The sequence below is a fragment of the Haliotis rufescens genome, unplaced genomic scaffold (assembly GCF_023055435.1).
Source record: "Haliotis rufescens isolate VD_foot unplaced genomic scaffold, xgHalRufe1.0.p SCAF_37, whole genome shotgun sequence".
In the NCBI taxonomy this organism is placed as follows: Eukaryota; Metazoa; Mollusca; class Gastropoda; order Lepetellida; family Haliotidae; genus Haliotis; species Haliotis rufescens.
In genome coordinates this window covers 1,705,425-1,723,596 of record NW_025964079.1, presented here as the reverse complement: position 1 = coordinate 1,723,596, position 18,172 = coordinate 1,705,425, and the positions used below count along the sequence as shown (strand labels likewise).

Sequence of the window (18,172 nt, the reverse complement as noted above, 5' to 3'; positions counted from 1 at the left end):
TAGTAAAATGATAGACTTATGAACACAAACAATCAGTAAATTGCATTCATAACTCCTCAACAGACACACAATACATGGATCGATCCTAACCAGACAATCCAGTGATCTATACCATGAGCATCGATCCTCGCAATTGGGATACGATGACGTGCATCAACCACATCAGCAAGCCTGACCCCCCGATCCCGTTAGTCGCCTTACGACAAGCATCGTCGCCTTTTACGACAAGAATGGGTTTCTGAAGATCTATTCTACCCCGGATCTTCACGGGTATTTTGTATTTTGAGAAACACCTTGCAACAATGGAATTTTTGCGGCAGGCAATTTCATTTTTTCCCCAACAGTCTGAAGCATATTTTTCATTTCATAATGTTTCGGAGACAATTTTTAAAAATAAAATTCCTTTTATATGAAGAAAGGCGTTTAGTGTTCTGTGTGAGATGCGGGGTATATCTACTAGACTGACAGTTTCAAATTTTAGTTGAAAAAGGAAAAAATATTTGCCTGATTTTCTGTTGCGTCAAAGGAAGGGTGTTGTAAAGACATGGGCGAGCGTACTGGGCGTGTCGTTGGGAGAGATATTTAAGGACACCCACAACATTCCCCTCTACGATAACCCACCCACTCATCCTCCCACCATGACACAGCGTTATAGCAGACGTGTCACGTGATAGAATCAGACGTGTCACGTGATAGAACTTACTATTTGAAGTGCGCCAGGCAGAGGTATGTACCTTGTAGTATCGTATACTTAACACACATCTATTTGGAGGGATTTGCCTTTGTTAGCGTGATGTGGATTTATATTTAGCTGTCCAAAGCATCAATTAAGCCTCATTGATCGTAAACTGAGGTTACCGGGTGAATAATTTGCTTAACCAAATATAGGTCAGGGTTGTGTGTATCACAAGAATTAGACATAGATTGGGAGTCTGTTGTTTTAAAGATGAAAAAACTATTTACACACCTGCATTTACAGTGCATGTCGTGAAAACGTAGATCTATGGTGCACGATATACACGAATGGCACTTGGTGTGCCGAGGAAGTAATAAAGGGACACAACTCTTGGTGTTTTACACAACCTGTAAAATTAGTGTGAAGACTGCAATGAGTCAGTTCAATTCAATGTTGTTGTATTTTCTGGTTTGTATATTTCTTATGTTCATCTTCGTCAACACTTCGTCTGTCGCATGGAATTTGACCCCAACAGAACAAACAACAAGTCTCCCCTAGCATTATAACTTTAGAGTGTACTTCAGGTATTTTGATTTTCATGTGTCGACGTCCTATCCCTCGTCGTGTTTCGCTACAAAGTTCAGAAAGACCATGTACGTTTAGGCATTTTTTTATTACTTGGAATACGAACCCACCATCCTAAATTTTACAAATCTGGAATAACTTTAAGATTTTGAGAAATGTCGTTAAATACCCACCAAGTTTGTTAGTGTGTTCAACTAAAATTAAATCACCGGGCGCTTATTACGTCGAATACGGTAATTGCATCTTTATGTACCACCGCGGTACATGACCGTTCTCTTTTGAGAAATTAATGAGAGTTGAGAAAGTGTGAAAATGAGCCATTCTCAAGGTAATCACTCACTGCACAAAGTTACGGATCATGAAAAAATTGGGGGACATATTTTTGTAGTGCAGACACAATTTCATATGGAGTTTCAATGTCAGGGGTCAAGTTCGCTAACCTTTTTGGTTTACTGTATTAAGTGGGTGTTTGAATAATTTAAATGACACACACACACACACACCCTCCCTCCACATATCAATGTTGTTACGTGTCGATTCCCAAATTGGAACAATATGTTAACCCGGAAATCAATACGTATGAGAACCTAGTGTGAACAACAAACAACCAACAAGTAATATACAATCAACAAATATATTACGAAAAATAACTAGGTTTACAGATCAATTCAAATTACTGCACAGCATTTACAATGGCAGTACACACTAAAGTGGTAGTACAATATTCAATGTCTATACACAGTATGATGGCTATGGAATACTGTAAGGGACATTCTCGCGATCTCGCATTCTCGCGATCTCGACCTTTGGAAACGAGGTAAATATACCCAAAACACGAGAATGCGAGATCGCGAGAACGCGAGATTTGGCCAAAATCTCGCGTTCTCGCGATCTCGCATTCTCGTGTTTTTGGTACATAGCACTTTTTGTCAAAAGTCGACAACGCGAGAATGCGACATTTGGACATGATGCAAAATCTCGCAATCTCGCAATCTCGACTTGTCAAATTAGGCCACAAAAACACGAAATCGCGAGAACGCGAGAATGCGACATTTCATTTTCTCGCGATCTCGCGTTCTCGTGTTCTCGCGTTTTAGACGCTGTCCGTGCGCATGTGTAATATCATGAGGCCAAGCGCATGCGCACGTTAGTAGTCCTTTGGTCATGCTTCTTTCGTGCTCTTCATTCTCCAAGTAGCATTTAGCAAACTTATGACTTGAGCTTGAAAATGCTATGTAATTTACATACACAAAGTCTGAGTCATCTCCCGTTGTTACAGTTTCCTATGTACTTTATAATAAAACCCTAAACATGCTCAATATAATTTAACAAAAGAAATTGTGTCTATGAATGTCAAATGATGGTGAAAACATAAATGTGTCCGAAAGCTGGAAACAAAACTATTACCGTCAGTGAGTGAGTAATATTGCTTAAAGCCGCATCAGCAGTATTGCAGTTATTCGCGGCTACACTGTCAGTTACAGAAATAATCACAAGCCTGTGAGTTTCTCAATGAGGCAATTTTATACACGGCTAGAATATTCATTAAAATAAAATTCTCACAGACCAATTTGTAGCATTCGGATAAAATGATATTGTCCGATGTTTTTTTTGTTTTTTTTTATACGATACCATATTCGCTACTTTAATTAATTGATTTTCATCCGCTGCCGCCTGACAACAAAACATCCTGCCTTACATTATTCTAATGCCCTCAAATTCCTAGAAATAGAAGTATCGTTAATATGAGTGTTCCTACTTTCTTTACCTGATAAAATACTCCGTACATGTAGCCCTACTGAGCACACATGCATGCGAATCGCATCCGCCGACAGCAATTGTACACATATGCCTAAAGTAGGTCGATAAGAACAAAATAAAAAGGTTAAAACTAAAATGCCTCCTGTCTCCCATGTTTTTAAAAAAACAATCAAACTGTAACTATTAATTTTATTGCGGCCTTAACATTCAAATGACAGGCATTCTTATACTGGAAAAGTACCCCCAATATCCAGCCTGGGGGACCGGCATGACTCTGAATAAGTGAGTGAGTTTGGCTTAACACTGCTTTGAACAGTGTGTATATTTTAGTTATACCCCGGCTTGTCGGTTTAAAGGGGCACTAATCTTCTTCTCGGCTGTCTAACACTGCCAGCTGGGGCTCACCATCTGCCGATTTGCTCACTGACGCAACTGAGCGTGACAAGAGACTGGACTACTGTGTTCAAGAACATTGGTTGGTTACCTGTAATCTCTGAATCTCAGACAAAGGGCGCATGTTAATTAATTTCTTCAGCCTAAACAAACGGACAAAAAGAACGATGGAAGCTCATCGGATGTCGTTATTTGGAAATACCCCAGATGGTTATAAACTGAGGGCCAAAAGAAACGTTACCAACATTAACTGATTTGCCACTTTGAAACAAAGATGCCAACCTGTTCAAAAACAGTAAAGAACACATTTCACGAATACAGCCTTCATGTTCTCTGTCGTTCTTTGCACGTGCTTTGCGGATTTTGGGAAATATTGGTGTTTTTCAGCAATTTTTTAAAACAATCTTCCCCAAATTATCGTGCAATTTCCGGGTTGAATTACGCAGGGATCTGTTCCCTATCAATGGTTGCGATGATTAACACCAACGAACATGCCAAGAGAGAGCCATAGGTATGCTGCAGATGGGAGCGACACAGAGAGCGGTTGCCATTAACATGAACTGCTCCAAGATGACCATTACCAGACTGGTCGCACGTCTCCGACAGACTGGCAGAACCGCAGACAGACCACGGAGTGGCAGACCAAAGGTCACGACCCCGCAGGATGACCGCTTTTTACGGGTACGTCATCTGAGGAACAGATTTCTTACTGTGACGTTATCAGATGCCAACTGCTTAGGACATCCGGTCAGCAGACAAACAGTGACCAGACGACTACGACATTATGGTCTCCGGGCTTATCGCCCTTTCAAGGGCATGACCTTGACCCGTCAACATCGACGTGCCAGATTGACGTGGTGTAGGCAAACTCAGCGATGGCAACAAAGGGAATGGCGGCGAGTGCTGTTCAGTGACGAGAGCAGGTTGCAACTCTTCAAACCTGATGGGCGGACGCGAGTTCATCGACGACGGGGTGAACGTACGGCTCCTTGTTGTGTCCAGGAGGTGGAACCTTTAGGGGGCGGAAGTGTGATGGTCTGGGACGACATTTGCGGGGACGAGAAGACGGAACTTGTCATCATCGAAGGCAATCTGACAGCACAACGCTACACTGACAATATCTTACGGCCAGTGGTTCTTCCTTTCATCCAGCGTAAACAACGGACGGTGTTCCAACAAGATAACGCCACACCCCATAAAGCCCGTATTACTAGAGACTTCTCAACGCCAACAACGTGACAGTCCTGCCGTGGACAGCTCGATCACCAGATCTGTCACCCACAGAACATCTCTGGGACCAGCTGGGGCGTCGTCTTCGGAAACGTCAACATCCTCCCATCACGAGACAAGCGTTGATCGTTGCCCTCCGTGAGGAATGGAATCTGAAACCTGCAGTCGATGTGAGGACCCTTGTCTACTCAGTGCAACGCCGCATTCGAAGATGCATTGCCGTTCATTGAGGTCATATCCCGTATTGAACGGTCTGGGCCGTCGTCACCTTAAAGTTGTAACCAATGTTGTTGATCGAATACTGGACGAATGACCCCTTGTCAAGAAATGTCCCTGTTGGAGGTCAAGGACTTTGTTGTTGAATTAGTAAATTCGCATTTTACTGTTCTGAATGATGTATTTCTACAATACAATAATTGTTATCGCTGCTTCAATTTGTTTTGGTCATATTTTATCCTAGAAATATCGTTGGTAACGTTTCTTTTGGCCGTCAGTTTATTTTTATAGTATCCCAGCTGTGAAAGCATTTTCGGGTTTTGGATTGCGCGGATAATACGATTGCTATCTCTTGTTGTCATCCACGTTTTGGGGCATAACCCTACACCTGTGTCTTTGTTGCCATTCACTAGAAGCTCAGTTAATGAATCTATTACAGGTATAGTTAGTAGTAGCACTGCTCAGATTACCTGACAACGGTTCCCATTTGGCATGTCTTGTGTCTGGGGTAATTATTTCATCTGAATCCAGGTTTGAATTGAGGTGAAATGTATGTTATGTAATATTCACGTGGCAGCCCAGCAAGAGGAGTGATCAGTTCATTTACTTTTTTGTACACGGATCATTCCTCGCCATCAAAAGTTCCACAGAAAATACGTTCATTGATTAATCACTGTTATCTTGCACAGTGGATTTGTAAGTGTTTACATGTGTAGGTTTACTAAAGCAGACGGAATACACTCATATCATGGCGTGAAGTGCCGATGTAAAAACAACATACTTGGTTCAAAGGATTAGCCGATAATACGTTTATTGATTGTTCATCAACTCCATGGATATTTTTAAAGCACCATGGACATCATGAACATAATTGTCACACGTGCTTTCTTAGCTGACCGATGAGACTTGACACCTTTGTAAAAACATCTGAAAGAAACTTAGTGATCAGTTGCGAAACGAACACGGGTTATAATATCCAGAAACGCTATATGTATATATTTTAACATTTGAATGTAACAGAGCCATGTGACGTCGAATAAGTTTATTTGTACAGCTGCAGACGTATGGGATATTGTTCCTGCATGTGAATATTCACGGATACATTCCTCGAACAAGGAAGCTGCCCAAATGTATACATAAAACTGCGGTGGGTCGTAATTATGATATTTACATTTTGTTTTCATTCATTTGCTGTTGCATTGGATAGAATCAGTTTTGTTCTTCTTGTACCTGTAGGCGTGTATACATGTATATTACACTCAATGTGTAAAAAGTGATTCACTCAGGCAATTTATAAAATGTCTAAATATTTCAGTAATATAGAAATTGACTGAATCCAAGTCCAGATTGACTAACAATTTTTAAGAGGTTCAAAAGGGCTTAAAAATAGACTATTTATCCTAGTATTAGAGTGAGTGAGTGTGTTTGTTTTTACCCCCCTTTTAGCACTATTTCAGCAATAACCACTAGGCTACCCGACCGCCCCGCTAGTATTAGAAGCCAAAACTATAGAAACGTACTTTGAATTTTGTTTTCTTTTAATCCTATCATTTTTAGTCACTGGGTGATGAAATTGACCGATTTTCAGTCAATTTGTAAAATAACTGAATATTTAGGCGTTGCAAAAATTGCCTTCGTGAAACTTTATACATTTTGGCTAAACAATATACCCACAATGAAATACTATCAATAAAAGCGATACATGCGCTTACGAATGGCGCAGCACAGGTCGCGAACTAGTCTTGATATCTGCCATATCACCCGGATACTCACGGGGGAGGTTGGGTGGGGGCGGGGAGGGGGGGGGGGACAATAACTAAGGCAACACCCAGTCTCGGGGCATTTCTGTAGATCAGTGTCCCTTTAAAATGAGAGGAAACCTTCCATTGTAGGTTTCTGGCACATCCAAGGGACGCAACTCTACACAACGAATTGCGACAACTCAGACGACTGAGCCCCACGATGACTGTATAGGAAATCAGCACAAAAACACGAGAACGCGAGATCGCGACACTTGTCCAATGTCGCAATCTCGAGTTCTCGCGTTCTCGTGTTTTTGAAAATAGTAACATATAACTGTATAGGCAATTAGCACAAAAACGCGAGAACGCGAGATTGCGACATTGGTCAAGTGTCGCGATCTCGCGTTCTCGCGTTCTCGTGTTTTTGAAAATAGTTACATATAACTGTATAGGCAATCAGCACAAAAACACGAGAACGCGAGAACGCGAGAATGCGACATTGGTCAAGTGTCGCGATCTCGCGTTATCGTGTTTTTGTGCTAAATGCCTATACAGTTATATGTAACTATTTTCAAAAACACGAGAACGCGAGAACGCGAGAATGCGACATTGGACAAGTGTCGCGATCTCGCGTTCTCGTGTTTTTGTGCTTATAGCCTATACAGTTGTATGTAACTATTTTCAAAAACACGAGAACGCGAGATTGCGACATTGGTCAAGTGTCGCGATCTCGCGATCTCGCGTTCTCGTGTTTTTGTGCTAATTGCCTATAGAGTTATATGTAACTATTTTCAAAAACACGAGAACGCGAGATTGGTCAAGTGTCGCGATCTCGCGATCTCGCGTTCTCGTGTTTTTGTGCTAATTGCCTATACAGTTGTATGTAACTATTTTGTAAGGTAATTCGTCACGGTAAACTCGCGTGCAACGGCGTGAACTGAGGTGCGCACGAACCATTGTATCAAACATCTTTAAGACACTGCTTATTACTGTCTACAAACTCAAAAAGTTGGAAGAATGATGTTGGATGATGAATAAAATCTCACGCTCGTGTCTTTTGACATCAAAACGACGAAATAAACCACAAGGTTCATAGAAATTTCTGCTTTGCAAATTAATGCAGTTTATTTCAAAATGGCTGCTCAAAATCACGTGACTTTTGACAATGTCAGAATGCACATTTTCCAAGTCTTTTGATTATACAGAAATATATATGTAGACTGGTAACATAATAAAGTCAAGAACACGCTCCCTTTCTTGCCTGTGAACTGACTGAATTTGACAAATATTGTCTGACAACTAACAGTCAAATAACCAACATGGATGCCTAATGGTATTTTTCAGAAAGATTTTGTTTGTTTGTTGTTAACACCGCACTCAGCAATATTCCAGCTATATGACGGCGGTCTGACATCAAATATATAAACACTCATTTGGGTGGCCCAGTCGTCTAAGGCGCTTCGATTCTCTGTGCAGAGTTGCGTCAGTTGGGCACGCCCGAAACCTATGATTGTGGGTTCGAATCCCGGTCTGCCCTGATTATGTTTCTTGTTTCACCATACCCGTTCTCGTGGGCTTCATCGAAGAGGTAAACGTCTGAGACCTGCATCACTTCGGGCTTTCCTCTCATATTAAGCTGACACGCTGTGATATAACTGGAATACTGATAAAAGCAGTGTTAAACCCAACTCTCGCACTTACTCTATAGATGACTACGCGTTTAATCGCTAAGAACATCGAAGAACGAAGCGGGATGTATTGTACAATTAATCATGGCCTCATTTCTGATGATTCGATTGTGATCTTGTAACATTATAACGCAGTGAGTGACGACGTTAATTGTGAGAGGGAAGTGACCGTCAGGTTGCTCTCCATGGATGTTGTGGCACTTCTATCGTAATGGCGGCTGCATGAAGACGATAAACATCCCAGTGTCACCCATAGGGTACGGGTAATTAATATGTTTGTCGTGTCTCGAAATATGAATTGTAATTAGTGTATCGTGCCAAATATATGGTGAGTTACTGAATAAATACAGCAGTTTCAAGAAAGTGGTAATTGTATTTATAATGTTAAGTGTATTTTACAACATGGACCAGGTTTATATTGTATCTTATGAGTGATGTCGGGATCGAGTTATCGCCCTTGATGAATTGTTTGTTTATTATAGGGTTAAGATAATGATTTTGTATATCATTGATTATTAAGTTCATGTTCATGTACAGAATATAGACGTATGTTTATATGAACTGAATGATTGTGTGAATATGTATGTGTATGAAACCTATGCAGTATTGTTTTTATAATGTTATTGTTTTGTACATTAAAGGATGTCATTATCTACTCTGGCAATAAACACTCACACCCGTAGCCTATGTTTGAAATTGTATTTTTCTTCACAATCCCCGGTTACAATATGACAATCGGTTTTGGGAGAAAAGGTACGTGTAATCGACCTGAGGATTGTGTGAGCATATGCGGGAAATACCCGCCTTAAATAGGGGTAAATATTTTTAAACCTTGTACATTTTATCAACATCCTTAAAGAGGCTGTACATAATGTTGATATATCATATAATCATTAAACGACTCGTGGTTGTTGTTTATTGTACAATAAAACACTAGCCCCTCATGGTTTATTCTCCCTGCAGTGTTTTATTGTACTCCCACTCGTCGTTTATTTCTTTAACAGTGGCCCGCTCATTTATGATAACATGCGGGCGGTTTAATGATAATTTTATCCATTTTAACTATAAAATAATGTAAAGCGGGATGTTTTGTAGTCAGGTTGGAGCGGATGAAAATATGATAATTAATTTTGTATTTCAAATTGGTCTATGAGAATTATGCCTTTCATGAATATGCTAGCCGTGTATAACATTGCCTCATGGAGAAACTCACTGGCCTGTGATTATTTCTGTAACTGTAGTACAGCTGGTGCGGCTTTAAGCAATATTACTCACTCACTGACGGTAATAGTTTTGTTTCCAGCTTTCGGACACATTAATGTTTTCACTATCATTGGACATTCATGTACACAATTTCTTTTGTTAAATTATATTGAGCATGTTGAGGGTTTTATCATAAAGAACATAGGAAACTGTAACAACGGGAGATGACTCAGACTTTGTGTATGTAAATTACATAGCACTTTCAAGCTCAAGTCATAAGTTTGCTAAATGCTACTTGGAGAATGAAGAGCACGAAAGAAGCATGACCAAAGGACTTCTAACGTGCGCATGGGCCTTGACCTTGTGATATTACGCATGCGCACGGACAGCGTCTAAAACGCGAGAACACGAGAACGCGAGAACGTGAGAAAATGAAATGTCGCATTCTCGCGTTCTCGCGATTTCGTGTTTTTGTGGCCTAATTTGACAAGTCGAGATTGCGAGATTGCGAGATTTTGCATCATGTCCAAATGTCGCATTCTCGCGTTGTCGACTTTTGACAAAAAGTGCTATGTACCAAAAACACGAGAATGCGAGATCGCGAGAACGCGAGATTTTGGCCAAATCTCGCGTTCTCGCGATCTCGCATTCTCGTGTTTTGGGCATATTTACCTCGTTTCCAAAGGTCGAGATCGCGAGAATGTCCCTTACAGTATTCCATAGATGGCAGTGTTCAGTATCAAATTAAAAAAATACATTGGTGATAGCAAAAGTCAGTGATAATAATATATATTCACTCCGCGGCTACAGTGGTCAAGCTTCCGGCTGGGCATCGAATCTGGAATGATGAGCGACCCTCACATGAAAGCTGGTAACGAAGCGATGAAAATGCATGAGAGATCCGTAAACACGCGCTTGTCCCACTGTGCGTATACTGTACTCGTATATGCAGCCTAATAAGCGACTGGAAGTTGCTATACCGTGCCCTCACCAGTCGAGCAGCACAAGAACATTACAGAACTTTCCGTATGTTTCTATAACATACTATCACCGCCCGCGGTATACCGAACTGGATGTTTACACACCACACTAGCATCTAAACATAGTAACTTCCTGATGACTGATCACTGTCCAAACACAATGCGTTGAGCGTCTACCGAATTTCAACCCAAAACAATGTCACACAGTTACAACCATTGTCAAATACAATGTCATATAACAGTGTGCAGTGTATGTCCAGGAACGACCAGAGAAACTCTGAGAGGATGTCAAGCGACGGTTACGAGCTGTACTACTGGGACGGAAAGTATGTTGGGCCGGGCCGGGCGGAGTTTGCTCGCCTCCTGTTCGTTGAAGCAGGCGTCCCCTACAAGGATATATCTGAGGGCATCATGGAGAAGTTCAGGCAGGCCGATCAACAGTGGACTGGATTCCCGACCTTCGCTGTCCCGTTGTTGAAGAAAGGTATTTCAGCTTTTCTGTTTTAATATAGCACCCTGTTGTAAAGTATGTTATCTTGAAGTCAAGACCTATCACTAAGTAAGCCTTATCTCAAGGTAATCCTCATCTCGAAGTAAGCCCTATGTCGAAGTTAATCCTGTCTCGAGGTAAATCTTATCTTGAAGTAAGCCCTATCTCGAAGTAAGTCCTATCTCGAGGTGAGTCTTATCTCGAGGTAAACCTTATCCCGAAGTAAGCCCTATCTCGAAGTAAGTCCTATCTCGAGGTAAGCCCTATCTCGAGGTAAGCCTAATCTCGATCTAAGCCCTATCTCGAAGTAAGTCCTATCTCGAGGTAAGCCCTATCTCAACGTTAGCCCTATCTCGAAGTAAGCCCTATCTCAACGTGAGCCCTATCTCGTAGTAAGTCCTATCTCGAGGTAAGTCTTATCTCGAAGTAAGCCCTATCTCGAAGTAAGCCCTATCTAAACGTGAACCCTATCTCGTAGTAAGTCCTATCTCGAAGTAAGTCCTATCTCGAGGTAAGTCTTATCTCGAGGTAAGCCTCATCTCGATCTAAGCCCTATCTCGAAGTAAGTCCTATCTCGAGGTAAGCCCTATCTCAACGTTAGCCCTATCTCGAAGTAAGCCCTATCTCAACGTGAGCCCTATCTCGTAGTAAGTCCTATCTCGAGGTAAGTCTTATCTCGAAGTAAGCCCTATCTCGAAGTAAGCCCTATCTAAACGTGAACCCTATCTCGTAGTAAGTCCTATCTCGAAGTAAACCCATTCTGCCAACTGGATATTGGGTATTGTACTTTTCACAGCACCTTGATAACACCTCAAGGAATAGGCCGCGAGATGGGAGTTTGCAGTTTTTGTCTGCATGTTCATGTTCAATGTGAGTCCATGGACCTGCACTAGTCTCGTATGTTCTACTTACCAGTATTTTCCTTCTATTTACATGTGCCACGTACCTGTTCAATTTACCTGTATGTTCAATACATTTGTATGTACAAATTAACCCGTATGTCCAGTTCAGTGTATAAGTTCAGTTTACATGAATGTCAAAGACCCGTGAAGATCCGGGTTAAAATAGGTCTTCAGCAACCCATGCTTCCCGTGAAAAGTTGACCATGCTTGTCGAAAGAGGCGTCTAACTGGATCGGGTGGTCAGGCTCGCTGACTTGGTTGATGCATGTCATCGTATCCCAATTGCGTGGACCGATGCTCATGATGTCAATCACTGGATTGTCTGGTCCAGACTCCAGACTTTATTATTTACAGACCACCGCCATATAGCTGGAATACTGCTTAGTGCGGCGTTAAACAAACAAGCAGCAACAACCAATATACCTGCATGTTCAATCTATCTATCTGTTCAATACAAACATACCTCCGGTCTACCTTTATGATGTAAACGCTTGTATGTTCTCGTATATCTGTTTTGAACATACCTCTGTGTTCAATGTACCTGTGAGGGGGGCACGGGTGGCCCAGTCGTCTAAGGCGCGGCGATTCGCTGTGCAGAGTTGCGTCCCTTGGGCACGCGAGAAACTTATGATTGTGGGTTCGAATCCCGGTTCTCCCCAATTATATTTCTAGGTTTGTCAGCACCATACCCGTGCTCGTGGGTTTCAACGAAGTGGTAAACGTCTGAGACCTGCATCACTTCGGGCTTTCCTCCCACATTAAGCTGACACGACGTGATATAACTGGAATACTGTTAAAAGCGGCGTTAAACCCAACTCACTCACTCATTCAATGTACCTGTATTATGTCCCGTATCCCGGCATGTTTCAGGCAGCTTCGAGATTTCCCAGACACCTGTAATTTGCCGCTACCTGGGGAAGCAGTTTGGTCTGTTCCCTGACAATGAGGAAGACCAGTGGCATGCGGAACAGCTCAACGCCACCATCCACGACTACATCGCCGAGGGTACTTTATCGCTATGTCTGCCATCACCACGTGTTTCTCAGTTTGCACCAAGTTAGAGCAGGAACCGGCAATCGCGAGCCGGATACTTGTCTTGTAGTAAGATACGATAATTGAGGATTCGATGGCCAGAATGGATGATCAGTACGGTGGAGATTGATGGCAATATGAACACACGGGATCGAACTATATCTTCCACTGACTGTGTCTATGTCTGGGAACGCGAAAAGTACTGCGAGGGACCCCAACAAACATTGCAAGGATATTTACTTTTTTAGCGAGTATGCAACCGAGCGTAGAGCGAACGCAATCTGTATATATTTTTTACCGCATCTGCAGCTGATTGCAGTAAATATACCTCGACTTAAGTGAGAAAAGAGTAGGAAAGGAATATACAGAGGTTTGGATCACTGTTTTAAAGAAATATAGTTGGTTGTTTATAACAATTAGATGTCACAAAAGTTTATTTGAGCTGGCTCTAGCGAGAGAGAGAGAGAGAGAGAGAGAGATTACTACACGAGTGTCTGTCAGATACCTTGTCTCTTACAACTCGTTTCAAAACGTATCTGACGAGCGATATCGAGTTAGATACGCTTTGAAAAAACAACGAGTTGTAAGTTAGTAATTTAGTAATAGTGATTGGTAATGTATCAAAAATGGCCTGATTTGCGATGTACCTAATTTTCAGAGGTCACATTCAGTAATTTTGCTTTACCTAAAATGACAGTGGACAGAAAAGGGATTGACTTGTGATGCGTGCATGCTGTATTTTGAATGTTATTTGACTTCGAAGTGATGGTAGATGAAAGACATATATGTCGTTGTGACATCCAGGGGGTCACATTAAAAAAACATAACGTTCGACACAGACGTAGGTGAACATTCGACTGAAGCACGAGTAACTTAGCAATGACTTACGATAAGGAAAGTAGTCCGTCATAATCTGACCTCAGGTCCTCACCGAGTAGGAGTAGCCAATCACAGGATGGAATTCGATCTCACACATATGTTTGATACCAGTTGTCTCAAATGGGCTTCCTACCACAGGTGTGTAGGAAGTAATATAAACACACAATCGCAAATCGATTAGCATGGCATATCCCGAGGTTTTCCGAGTGGTCGTCGAGATCGTTGATACCAAAGTTCTGCAAAGCGATTTCTTACTCCCTGGCGATTTGGTCGAACGTGGCATGCGCTATAATGACGTCCTTCTCACATTGACTAGTTCCGGGTGCATTTGCGCTGCGGAACATTTATCAAGTCAATAGGTGTATTCCTATTGTCTATTTTTTTCCCTGTTGTAATGGTTTGACACCCACAACCTTAGGACAACAGTGTCTGTCACACTTGTGGAATTTGTACACATATTTGTCAGGATTGGGATGTAGTAAGCAACTCGCAAATGTGATATTGCTCATGTCATTATACGAGTTATAAATATCTGACATTTAAACTCTTTTTGCGAATGTTACTTCGGCAGTCAAAATCTGTCGAAAAGTTGGCCGCAAATAGGCCTTACTGTGTCCGAAACACCCTTTAATATTTACTACTACTACTTCTACTACAATTACTACGACGACGACTGCTATACTACTCCTACTACTACTACCTCTACTACTACTTCTACTACCTCTACTACTACTACAACTACAACTACTACTACAACTACTACTACAACTACTGCTACTACTACTACTATTACAGCAACTAGGGGGCACGGTAGGCCCAGTCGTCTAAGGCGCCGCGATTCGCTGTGCAGAGTTGCGTCCCTTGGGCATGCCAGAAACCTATTATTGTGGGTTCGAATCCCGGTTCGTCCCGATTGTTTCCGATGTTTCTAGGTTTGTCAGCACCATACCCGTGCTCGTGGGTTTCACCGAAGTGGTAAACGTCTTAGACCTGCATCACTTGGGGCTTTCCTCCCACATTAAGCTGACACGCCGCGATATAACTGGAATATTGTTAAAAGCGGCGTTAAATCCAACTCACTCACTCACTACTACAATAACTACTACTACTACTACTACTACTACTACTACTACTACTACTACTACTATTATACGGGGCGGTCGGGTAGCCTAGTGGTTAAAGCGTTCGCTCGTCACGCCGAAGACCCGGGTTCGATTCCCGACATGGGTACAATGTGTGAAGCCCATTTCTGGTGACCCCCGCCGTGATATTGCTGGAATATTGCTAAAAGCGGCGTAAAACCAAACTCACTCACTCACTCACACTACTATAATACGATGGTGACACTGTTGGCAGGTCGCTATGCCTTCCACGGCATCAAACCCTTCGAATCCTACTTCGGCCAAGAGAAGGAAACACAGCCATATATTGACCGATTTCTGGCAGAGAGACTGCCCAAGTATATGAAGCATTTTGAGAAGATGCTAGCAGCTAATGACGACGGAAGAAGGTGAGATTTAACACACGTGGAGTCAATACAAATTAGACCCGTGAAGATAGAATCGGGTAGAATACGTCTTTCCAACCCATGCTTGCCGTGAAAAGTGACTATGCTTGTCGTTAAAGGCGACTCACGGGATCGGGTGGTCAGGCTCGCTGACTTGGTTGATAGATGTCATCGTATCCCAATTGTCAAAGTCAGAATACTTCTTTGCCGCAGAGGCAAAGACCCCGATTACTTTCAGACCGCCGTCACGTACTGACTGCGGCGTTAAAACAGAAACACCAACAAACGAAATGTATGTGTATACACCATTTGTATATTCTTCGTTTCAGTTTTGTTGTGGGAGGCAAAGTGACCTATGCTGACCTAGGCCTGCTTCACGTGCTGAGGGCGACGGCCGCGCAGTTCCCTGAAGCCTGGGCCGCTGTTGATTATGCCCCTTTGGTGAAGGCCTTCAAGGAAAGAATGGAAGCAAGGCCGAACCTGGCTGCTTACTTTAAATCGGAAAAGTGTATTCCGTTTTCGGGCAATAGTATGATGTAGCGAGACTGATATAGTCGTTTATAGCAGCATACCAATATGAAATAATGTTTAGCAAAATATGTTTATACAGAGTGTTTTTTTATGTTTTACTATCACATTTTTTTATATAAATTTGCGTTTTGCAAAACCCAGATAGTTAATGTTGACCGTAGCTGATATAGTCTCTGGACGCCAAGCTACACAGCACGTGGAAACATGGAAACTAATACTAGGTTCAAGCCATAGAAATAGTCGGCATTCATACAGCTTTGAATAAGAGACGACCTCATTGTATACTAAGTATTTTGTTACTGGATGGTAAGTGGCCCAGTCGTCTTAGGGAACATCCATTTGATTTGAAGGGGGGAGGGGTGGGGGAAGTGAGAGAGATCTTTGAGAACAATCTGTGTTCTATAATCCTAGCTATATCCAAAAAACTGCACCATCGATTAATCTATCAAGTCATGTTCACTGTTAAAACAGAAATGACGTTTGGGTATTTTCCACACAATAACATATTCATTTTTCTCACCACTGCCATCCAACTCTTAACCCTACTGCTGATAAAGATATAAAGATTTTAACCCTTTCGGCGTCCAGGCTAAGGATTATCTTGAAACACAAATCTACTGAATATCACGAATGCATTGATGCTGATAAATTTCTATGAAGTGATATTTGGATAAAGAAATATTTATTGGGATTAAACGAACTGAAAAAAGGTAAATCGCCCGGAATAGACGGACTACCCGTTGAAGTATTCCCAGATACGTGTGTCTTGTTGCTACCTCTGATAAGAAACCTATTTAACCGCCAGTCTCATTAAAATCAGATCTTTGTTTAGCGGTAGCGAGAACTAAAATAATTTGTTATTGAGATTGTTTAATGGTTATCTTGACTCTTGACTATTTCCTGAACACCAATCAGAGGTGAGGTGAGGTGAAATGGTATTTAACGTTGCGTCCAAGATTATTGCACTTATATAGCGACGTGCATGCACGTGTATGTGTGTGTGTGTGTGTGGCTGCTTGTACTAGTCCGGACTGATGCCGATTTATAGTGCTAGCACACTGAGATACCATGCCGCAGATTAACATGAATACCCCACTCAGTCACAGTATACTGACTCCGAGCCGACCAGTCCTTGTTTTAGCCCCTTAATGCCGAGCAGACAGGGTAACAACAAGTACTATATTTTATCGTCTTTTGGTATGACGCGGCTGGGGATCGAACCCCGGACCTTCCGCTCTCCGGGCGGACGTTCTACCATTAGATCACGGAGGCGGTCTAACACCAATCAGACGATAAGAATGAATCAAATAAATACAGAGGTTAGTATTACTGAACACTTTAAATACAACAGTCACTACGATAATAGACAACCATTTTAAAACTTAAGTCTTGTTTTACGCCGCTTCTAGCAATATTCCAGCAATATCACGCCGGGGGACACCAGAAATGGGCTTCACGCATTGCACCCATGTCGGGAATCGAACCCGGTCTTCGGCGTGAGCGAACGCTTTAACCACTAGGCTACCCGACCGCCCCCATTAGTAAGTACAAAGGTGGATATTATTACTGTGTAGTTCGTACACAATTCTGTACGTATATACTAAATATTGGTTAGAGACCTGTGCACAAAGTTATATTTTCAAAATGTGGTCCTCTCCGTGTATGGATGTATCTCGGTTCTTGAGTTATCGCTTACTTGAGTCTCAAGATACTTCTACAAACTATTTTAGACGATGGTACGATTAATTAGAGAAGCTTGATGGTGTTGGAGGTAAACATCTATTTTTGTGTCTGTTTAAATAACGATGTCAAGACATGTTCCAACAAGAGTGGAATAACGATATTAGGGTCGAAATCCTTTACTTACTATTCAGGTTTCCAGGTTCAAAGATATCTGGAGGCAATAAAAAAAACATGAACTAACGCCGGACATTAACATATTTAAGATGTGATTGTCATGATTTGCAAATGATGAGAGTTTCCCAATCTCCCTAAACAGAAAATACAACATGGCTTCCTTTTACAGTATTATAAGAATGACATCTTTACCCCAGTGCTTTGTAGTCAGGCCTTCTTATGGATGGATGATGATGTAATCTCCTATTTAAGAGAGTGAGTTAAAATTTAACGTCGCATCGGCATTTTTTCAGCCATAGCGACCAAGTTTATATATTCACAAGTGCTCTTATTTAAGCTGTCTCTATTGTTGTTTTATATATTCGCAAGAAAACAGTTTGTTTGTGAACTAATATTATAGTTTTGGTATTTTCCTACATGTGTTTAGGTGCGCTCATTGTTACACATTATGCCTTAATCGAACTTGATGTACTTTTGCTTTTTTAGCCATATCTGCGAAT

The 18,172-nt window shown here is 41.8% G+C and overlaps 1 protein-coding gene across 2 annotated transcripts; it reads left to right on the top strand.

Moving 5' to 3' along the window:
• The first annotated feature begins 668 nt into the window (after nucleotides 1-668).
• LOC124140418 (glutathione S-transferase-like) lies at nucleotides 669-16,313 on the top strand. 2 transcript variants are annotated; one of them, XM_046507964.2, is made up of 5 exons: nucleotides 669-726; nucleotides 10,735-10,958; nucleotides 12,737-12,871; nucleotides 15,134-15,287; nucleotides 15,614-16,313. In XM_046507964.2, exons 2-5 carry the CDS (start codon nucleotides 10,760-10,762, stop codon nucleotides 15,822-15,824), a joined length of 699 nt encoding a protein of 232 aa, XP_046363920.2. In that variant the 5' UTR covers nucleotides 669-726; nucleotides 10,735-10,759; the 3' UTR covers nucleotides 15,825-16,313. The 2 variants fall into 2 exon arrangements, with proteins under 2 accessions (XP_046363920.2, XP_048237258.1); XM_048381301.1 differs by lacking the exon at nucleotides 669-726 and having other exon boundaries at nucleotides 10,724-10,958.
• The last annotated feature ends 1,859 nt before the right edge of the window (nucleotides 16,314-18,172 follow it).

Bases quoted from the DNA above. Each gene is read 5' to 3' on its own strand.
- LOC124140418 (XM_048381301.1), top strand. From the start codon at position 10,727: ATGTCCAGGAACGACCAGAGAAACTCTGAGAGGATGTCAAGCGACGGT. The intron at 10,959-12,736 runs GTATTTCAGCTT...GGCATGTTTCAG, and splicing joins TGTCCCGTTGTTGAAGAAAG to GCAGCTTCGAGATTTCCCAG. The intron at 15,288-15,613 runs GTGAGATTTAAC...TCTTCGTTTCAG, and splicing joins GCTAATGACGACGGAAGAAG to TTTTGTTGTGGGAGGCAAAG.